This window comes from Hylaeus anthracinus, unplaced genomic scaffold, assembly GCF_026225885.1.
Source record: "Hylaeus anthracinus isolate JK02 unplaced genomic scaffold, UHH_iyHylAnth1.0_haploid 11994, whole genome shotgun sequence".
Lineage (NCBI taxonomy): Eukaryota > Metazoa > Arthropoda > Insecta > Hymenoptera > Colletidae > Hylaeus > Hylaeus anthracinus.
In genome coordinates this window covers 71,256-79,989 of record NW_026534341.1, presented here as the reverse complement: position 1 = coordinate 79,989, position 8,734 = coordinate 71,256, and the positions used below count along the sequence as shown (strand labels likewise).

The 8,734-nt window shown below is 43.5% G+C and overlaps 1 protein-coding gene across 3 annotated transcripts in view; it reads right to left on the bottom strand.

Annotated features, from left to right (window-relative positions):
* The window catches only part of LOC128889146 (J domain-containing protein), a 5,948-nt gene extending 612 nt beyond the window's left edge, over positions 1 to 5,336 (bottom strand). Inside the window, exons 1-4 of one of the 3 annotated variants that reach the window (XM_054146542.1) lie at positions 5,121 to 5,336; positions 3,866 to 4,417; positions 1,350 to 1,451; positions 1,004 to 1,120 (exon numbers count right to left, since the gene is read on the bottom strand). In XM_054146542.1, the coding sequence (XP_054002517.1) occupies positions 1,004 to 1,120; positions 1,350 to 1,451; positions 3,866 to 3,949 (303 nt within the window). In that variant the 5' untranslated portion in view covers positions 3,950 to 4,417; positions 5,121 to 5,336. Of the gene's footprint in view, positions 1 to 1,003; positions 1,121 to 1,349; positions 1,452 to 3,865; positions 4,958 to 5,120 lie in introns of those variants that run through there. The other 2 variants (XM_054146540.1, XM_054146541.1) reach the window with 2 other exon arrangements.
* Positions 5,337 to 8,734: the final 3,398 nt, after the last annotated feature.

The window sequence follows — 8,734 nt, the reverse complement described above, 5'->3', positions numbered from 1 at the left end:
TAATAATAATAATAATAATAATAATAATAATAATAATAATAATAATATTTTATTTACGGGCAATGTGCCCTGGATATCAAATAGAATAAGACAAACATACAAAAATCGAGAAAATGAAGACAAGCATATCATCATGTACCACATTCCCGCTAAATTGCGCATACGCAAAATGACCACGACTGAAGTTTTGAATGGAAAAGTTGATTCGTGAAAAAGATCAACAGACGTATCAAGTTTTACTCGCCTATCCACGGCACTGCATGGATCGGCATACAACAAAATTATTATTTCTAGGTAGCCTTCTTGGAATATTAAATTTCAATAAATCCGGTATCTTAGGACATTTAATTTTTCGGTTAATAGTTTTAAAAAGGAGCATGAGATCGGCTAGAGTTTTGCGCTGCTTAAGAACGAGCATTTGCATAGTACACAGGTGACATGCTATATCCATAGATCGATCAATATTGTAAGAGGCTAAGATATTCGAAAGAAATTGATCGCTATCCACGGAACGGAAAGATGACTTCCAAGTGAGTTTGTCTTCAGGTGACGAGAAACGGTTTGAGAGACTAACGGCTTGTAGCTCGTTAGGAACGAGGTATAACTGGGAGTCGTTTCTCCGTGAGATTATAACCGGAGATGAGTTCTCTCATTGTCAGTTCTCTGGTCCGATTTGTAGCGAATCGAGCAACGACTTTCGCCAAAGCAAACTTCATTTCTACCATTAGAGCTTAGTTTGACATTGGAAAAGTCGAAAGTTTGTCTTTTACGCGGTCCAGCGTGCCCCTCGTACGACTCGACACAGTCTTTCGTCTTCCGAGAAATTTCTGATCTCGACGTTGATTAAAGGAAAAGCATAAATAAAGGATCGACAAATTTCTATAAATAATTTCGTCTCTCCATGAAATTTCTCGCGCAGACCCCTCAATTTCCTCTATCGTTCTCTATTGTCGCGCGCATTGACGAGCTTTACAGGAAGGGAATATCCATCGACTTTACTTACTTGCTGAGCATGTTCCTTCATCCCAAGCCACTGCTTGTAGCTGATAGCGATTCCGCTACGCCTCCATTTATCGTAGTTGCTTCTTCGCTCAGGATCGCAAAGAACCTCTTTTGCGTGCTGCGATAGAAATGAAACGGCGTTACATTCGCGTTACAACGATTAAGAATCGGTGCTTTCGATCGTAACGCAAACAAGATGAAACGACGCGAATGGAAAACTTGAATCGTGCAATCGTGGAATCGTGGAATCGTGGAATCGTGGAATCGTGGAATCGTGCAATCGTGGAATCGTGCAATCGTGTCCGAGCGACTCGTAACGATCAACAAAAGAACGAAAAGAAACGAACCTTCAGTTGCTGAAACTTCCTCTCGGCTTCCTTGTCTCCCTGGTTCTTGTCGGGGTGGCACTGGAGAGCCAGAACCTTGTACTCCGCTGTAATTTGTTCCACCTGGAATCGTACGTTTTCGTTTCAACAGAATTTCATGAATAATTACAGACTTTAAGCGACCGTTTAACCCACGAGACCTCTCGATTCTTTTATCGCAATTTTTTTACTCGAGAAAAGCGAGCTCGCAGCGCACGCGAGGTGGTAACAAGACAAATTGCCACGGAAATGTATTCCATCGCGACAATAATTGTAATCATGTCGTTTCACGTTTTGTTCGGATATCAGCGGAATACGTAGATGGTATCGAGATAGTATCGAACACGCTTCCGACGCGGTGCAACGTGTCCGCTCGTTTCCAGAGCGTAATCGAGACGAGGATTGCTCTCGTCGTGAATTTCGCGACTAATGGAAACCAGCGATATTTGCCAGGGAATTTAATGAAATCGCCCGTTGGGGGCGAGGCTTGAATTTCTTAATGGAACAACTGCGGGAGCAGTCCGTCGGTAAACAGGCAAACACGATCACTCATTAACCCCCGCACTTTATTTAAAGCAACGTTGCGTTATTTTTAGCGGGTCGTCGCGAACAAAGACGATGAGACGGGAAAACAAGATAACCGTTAACGTAATTCCTTGGAAAGGGTCAGCGATCACTTTACGCGATATTAATGACCATGGTTCGCGACGAGAACTCTTTGGCCGCTAAGTAGCATATTTTTGTACAAAACAAGGGAAAAATGCAAATGTCGCACTCGAAGGGTAGAGAAAGCGTCGCTAGTTGGAAATGTTAATCGTCGATGTCGAAAGTCTAGTAATCGGTGAACCCGGCGACATTCAACGTGCTAATAAAAGCGTTCAAGTTTCAACGAAGCAAGACAATTAAAGACCGATATCTCGTTAGTAGTCGACCGCGTGAAATTGTTCAATGATTGATTCCAAGCCAGGTGTTAGATATCAAATTAAATCGGCACATTTTTAACCATCGATTTTAACGCGCAAATATGATATCGGTAATGGTGGATTTGATTAAAACTGTATTTGCACGTTATTTCTTCGAGCAGTGGGAACTCGTTCGAAAAACGTGTCAACGCGTATCGGCGTTCGTTCATCGCGGACGCGAGCGCGAACGCGAGCGCGGGGGCGGGGGCGGCGGTTTCAATTGCACGTATCGAGCAAGGTCGAAGAGTGACGTAGCGTTGCTAAATGAAGTCGTAATGACGAGTCGACGGCGATCGATGCTAATCGACAAGTTCGGACGAAACACTAATTAAAGTTGAGTCTGCTGGTGATGCAGTTATCCTCCAGTGACACGACTGCCTGCCACTGAGTTAATTAACTTTGCATAACTTCGGAATGCGTATTAAATACGTACACCGTATCAAACGAACAGGAATCCGAACGCTAGGATATAAAACACAACTTTATCGTTCATTGGTGATTAAATACGATTATCCCATTCGTTAGCTGTGCCGTGCGCATTACGATAATTCATTCACCTCTTCACGAATACAACCGAATAAATAACGAACGAAACGCGTGATCGCACGCGTCTGCCGCTGATTCGTATTATTACCGATATGTATCGCGTAAAGTTTCAGAAGCGAAACACGATAACGAAACTCCATTGACGATAGACAAATGTAGATGAAGAAAGAAGAAAGTTGTATTAAAACTCGCAACTGTAGAAAAGTCTCAACTTGTTCGATCAACCCCCGAACCTCGTCATATCCCACCCCCCCCCCCACCCCACCCCTCGTCGGCAAACCTCGAAACGTTTTCTTTGAATCGCACAGAATTCCGTATTTTTAGTTACATCGCTTACCCTTGGAATTCCGTGAAATATGATACTATGTTCTCTAAAGTACAAATTCTCCGTCGATAACATTCAAAGGAAAACTTGGAGGCATGTGGTAGTTTTACGTGGATCCATTCGACATGGTACGATACATTTTTGGCTGATCATTGGAACCAACTCTATTATACATATAACGAACCCATAGAAGGGCTGATTTTCCAAATAAAATTTACAAAAATATCGATGCATTTATTATTTGACAATTTTTCACAGCTGACGTTTTTTATTTTTAACTTTTGTTCAAAATAACTTTATGCAATGGTAACACACATGCAGGCAAATATTAAAAACAAACCAATTGCAAGTGTACTATTCGATTCACAAGTTCGATACGAAATTTGAAAGTTTGCTAGTGTATAGTGGAAAGGTTGGATCGCTCGAAGGACTTTGCCGAATCAAAGTTTGGCATGCTCGATGGAAAACGAATGTCCGACTGACAGTGCGCGCGAAAAAACCAACAAGTATTCTGTACACGAACGTAAACCGAATCAACGAAACGAACGAATAAAAATTGGACTATAAACTATAATCGTTGATCGTTCTTTCGGGGCAAAAAAGAAGTTTACGAGGCTAGAGGCTTGAAAAGTGGCATAGATCTAGAGAACATGATCGAAACTTACCGTCGCGGACTCGTCGCACGAGAGGAGGGCATAGTAATCCTCCTCCTCGCTGGGTTTATAGTTGATGGCGTCCTCGACGCTCATTTTCCCTCGATAATTCCGCTCTCCAGGTGTTCCCTCGAGGACTGACCTCCCTGATGGTTCGCCGGCTTACCGTTGGAGGTACGGTTGACCGATATCGACGATATCGTTCGACTGTGATATCAAGAGTTGACGCGTGGTTGTCAGATTGGCACACGTCACCGTCGCGTCAGCGCCAGCGTCAGCGTCAGCGTCAGCGTCAGCGTCAGCGTCAGCGTCACCCGTTCCGCGATCAGCTTTCAGCTCGCGATCCTTTCGATGATGTTTGCGCAAAGTCGCTCCCCGTCACCTGTTGCCGTGTCCCACGTCGCCCGCTGAAGTGAGCCGGACGAGGGAAAACCGTGTCGGAGACCCGGAAAGTCCCGATTCCCGGGAAATGCCACGCGCTTGCGTAAATCAGCCAACAACACCCCCTCCGTGTCGCGATTCCGTCGATTCCAGAAGCTCCTGCGCACTCTCAGCCGGTCCTCTCTGTCGAGGGAGTGTATTTTCGTCATAGTCGGGCGGAATTTCTGTTTCGGATAGGAGGAACGACGACGACCACCACCAGAAGCCCGTTTCGTTCGAGGGACAAGCTTCCATCGAATGGAAATTCGTTAAGGGCGACGTTATCGGGCAAAGCTCGCATCGATCACCACTCGACAATTTTTACAGTGAATTTTTCACTCTGACGATGATAGAATGCTCGAGTTCAAACAGATTCGACATATTTTTCGACATAAACAAAGAGAAGATCGAGAAGCGATAAACTGTTTACGGATCTGTGTTTACTACACTTGGCTGTTGCGACTACGAACTACCAACGATTGTAATATAAGCCGTTCATAACAAAAGAAAAAATGTTGAGAAACGCGATGAAATTGTTTGAACAATTGTTTGACAATTATTTCTTTCTATTCATGACAAAAACTTTTTTCCCCATGATGGAGGAGAAACGCGATTATCCGACCAACTGTTTTATCCACTCGTAGCATCAGTCGTACGTTTTAATCGGACAGCCAAACACCGAGTTAATTAATTAGAGGTTCTGAAATTACATTTTTACACAATTACATCCGTGTACGCCACGAATCGTCGCGTATCGTATCTCATTCGTCAAAAAATTCGACGAGAACAACGTCGCGCGGATAGCTCGCTCGAACTAATTACTCGCCATTTCACGATACTCGCTTACCTTTGAAATGCACTTGTAATAACATTCCAAGACGTTCAACATTCATTTCACAGACACGAATGCACTTATGAAATAGACGAACGCTTCTAATTTAGGTTTACGACACTTATTTTTGCGAATTTTCAAACATTTTAAGCAATAGATTAATTATTGAAAAGATGTACAACGCGGAACGGCATCAGCTGGAATTATTGTCGACGAATAACTGCGTCACAGCTACAGGAGATTCCAGAGACTTGTGGCTTTCACTCGCAGCTGCTTGACCTCGGGCGTAATCTCCCGACGTTACCGACGGAGAGATCCAGATCTCGATTTCGATCACGTGCTCCTCCAGTATCGAACATTCGTAGACGTTGCTGCAACTCAAGTAAACAAATAGAGAATGTCGAACTGTATAAAATAGGAAGAAACAATGTCGAACGATAAAGATATTCGTTAAAATAATCACGGTTGGCGTGCAACGTAATTTTACAAGTTTGTACAAAATTCCAGAGGCACGAAGCGCGATGAGGATTTTAATTCGGTCACCTCGATATACAGTGGTAACATGTAAAAGTAAACTTTAGGTTCGAATGTCCTAAAAATATTTCTCTTTCGTAAGGAACATTTGTTATTTTTGTAAGAATATTCTCGACAGTCGCCTGGTATGAAATTACTGGTAAACGCAAATATCGTATGTTACAATAATGCTGCGGAAAACTGTGTCTCTCGAAAAGAGCTGGAAAATATGAAAAGAGAACGAACTCGTTGGTACGTGAACGCTCATCTGAATTTCGTACCAGTTTCCAAACAAAACCAGTCAGACGAACTGTTGCGCAACTTTTTTATTTTCTAGCGAAATTAAATTCATTCCCTTTTGGTCCCAACGGAAAAAAATGCCTCCGTAGTGGGAACGAAAGTTTCCCTTGGTTGGAAACTTTTACGAAACGTGATCGCGCTCGAAACGCGAAATTTAAATTCGATTTTTCAAGCGTTGGCGTACGTAGCGATAGGTTCGAGTCGTCGCAGCAAAATAAAAAATACCAATTAGAAAGTAAATATAAATGTTGGCAACGACAAAAGTATCGTACGTTTAATATACTGTACGAGTGGTGCGGTGATTCAAATCTCTGCTTGGCGCCACTTAGACGTCAAATATCGCGGCATACTTTCGCGCAGAACGGGTTGCTGGTTTCAGGGACCTCTTTCGCGCACCAATACATTTTCATTCCGGTTTTCGTTACTGTAACCATCTCCGACGAGATCCGCGAGATATTAACCCCTTGAATTTCTATTACTTTTTCGAATAATAACGTAGCCTGATTGCAGTGTGTGTTGAATTATCTCGATTAAAAACTAGCAAAATTAGAGCTCGGTTGGAATAGAAATAGGCTCGTTCCCTCGTTTCATCTCATCCTTTTCCAAAATATTCATTCCGTTCATTCAAAGGTTGATTCACTTTCACCTTTCACTTTCCGCGTCGAACGGTTAAAAATCGATATTTAGCTATATCCCTCTTTCTAGCGAACAGACATGGTTGACGTGGTCGTTGGAATTATCTGGAAAAAAAAGGTTTCTCGGAATATACGAAGAAAGACGTTCGAAATTTCGAGTTTTCCTCCATTTCGATCGCACGCGTGAAACAAACGCCGCGCCGCGGCGATCTCTAGTGGGCCGAGTATTAAAAGAAAGAAGGTTTTGTCGAAGGTGTCTCGCTCGGCAAATATTTAACTACTCGGTTTAATTCGACGCGAGTGGAAGGTACACATTTGCACAAGTCGAGAAGGCGCGAGGAGGCGGATAATCCTCTCCAAGCTCGTACGTCATTAGAAATTCAAATTTTCCACGGGATTATAGGAGAGGGCGAGAGAAGAAGACACCAAAACGTGACTGAATGCGATAAGTTCATTATGTATTCGTCTCGCTTCTGTTGAAGACGGCACTGATTATCGGTACCTCTGCTTACAGCTGTTAAGGCTATTGTCTTGGGAAACCCTGGAGCTTTTTAACGAAGAAAGCTCCCGATAACGAGGCGTCGGCGTCGCTCGACAACTGGGCTTTGCCGTAACAATACCGTCGTCGCGTTTTGCTTTTAATCTCGTCCAGGTAGCTTATCGGTTACCCTTTCTAAAAATAAACACGGTTTTTAGCCTTCCAAAGTTCAATCTTGTTCGACGATATAGGTCGTCGTTGTATTTTCGTCACGGCTCGTTTACTCTTTACATTACACGAATTAATGTTACGTATTAATGGAAGAGTGAAAGTGTTGAACTTGTCGACATTAAACTTGGACATTGAAAAATTGAGTTGTAACCATTTTTCGTATCCGTAATCGAGCTGAACATGGTACATAACGATATGCTGCGAAATTCTCTCGAAATTTTCTTTTCTTATCGTAAGTAAAATATTATTATTATTATTATTATTATTAAATTTTTAATGATCGCATCCACGATGGTTCTGCTTGCCAAGAATTTCCAGTATTGAATTTCGCGAGGAAATGGTGATGGATTCGTTTGTCGAGGCAGGCCGTGCAGGAAACGGAAGGCTCAACGTCGAAACGTGTGAAACACGTGTCGGCCAAATGTCAACGTTTCTCTCGGTAAATCGGCAACCCGAGCGGGCAGCGGGCACATTTTTCAGCGTTCGAGTTGCCGAGCCGCTCCACGCCGGCACCGGGCACGTGACAGCACGAGCCCACGGGACTGCAAGAGGCTAGGCTGCTTCTTCGAATTTAGGAGAACCGCTTAATAATCATTTGGTCTTTTTGCCTTCAGCATGTGTTTTAGCCGTCTGGAAAGAATGGAGGTACACAGCTCGAGCAGCTGGTAGCAATAAATCATCGATACGTTCGGTCGTTGCTTGCTTTTGCTCCTCGCCGCTTTCCTTGGTACGTAACCAAACAACTTTTTCTATGAAAAGTAAAATCTTCCTCCTCCGCGATTCCCTTTACCCAACAAATCGACTGAATTTCTATGATCGCAGGGATGATCTAATTAGCAATTGAAAAATCGAAATGTTTCGATGGGAACGCGAGCGAGATCAGTTTCTGTCCGTTGCAACGGATCCAAGCCCCGCTAAACGAGCGCGATAAACTGCATTTCGTCGGGCGCGACATTGTTAATACGTAAAATTAAAAATCTTTACTCTGGCATGGATCGGACCTCGCCTCGGCGATCGCCGCGTCGATAAGAGAGTATGGAGAACGCGTCGAGGGGTTACAGTGCTCTACTCCGAAAGGAAACGCGCCTATCCTCCGCGGAGGAAATACACGCTTCGCTCTGTTTCCGTACGCACATGCGTGACAGGACACGCAAGCGTGCACGCGCGCGCTGCACTAACCTTACCCAAACAGAAATTCTTTGCAGCCGCTCGTACACGCGCGCCGCGCAGCGTCCCTCTTCTTCGCGATCGTCGAGTGCAGCTTTAAACATTACCGACTCTTTCTTCCCCTGGTTTCCCCCTTTTTCTCGTTAGTACTTGCTGTTAATACTTTACACAAGTTGTGCCAGAGTCGCGCGGTTAATTAATTATTATATAGGGGATGAATAGACGAAACTTTCTTATATATGTACAGTTTATTCGTAGGATGCTCAGTTTCGAAAATCAAAAAATTGAAAAGTTAAAAATTCGTT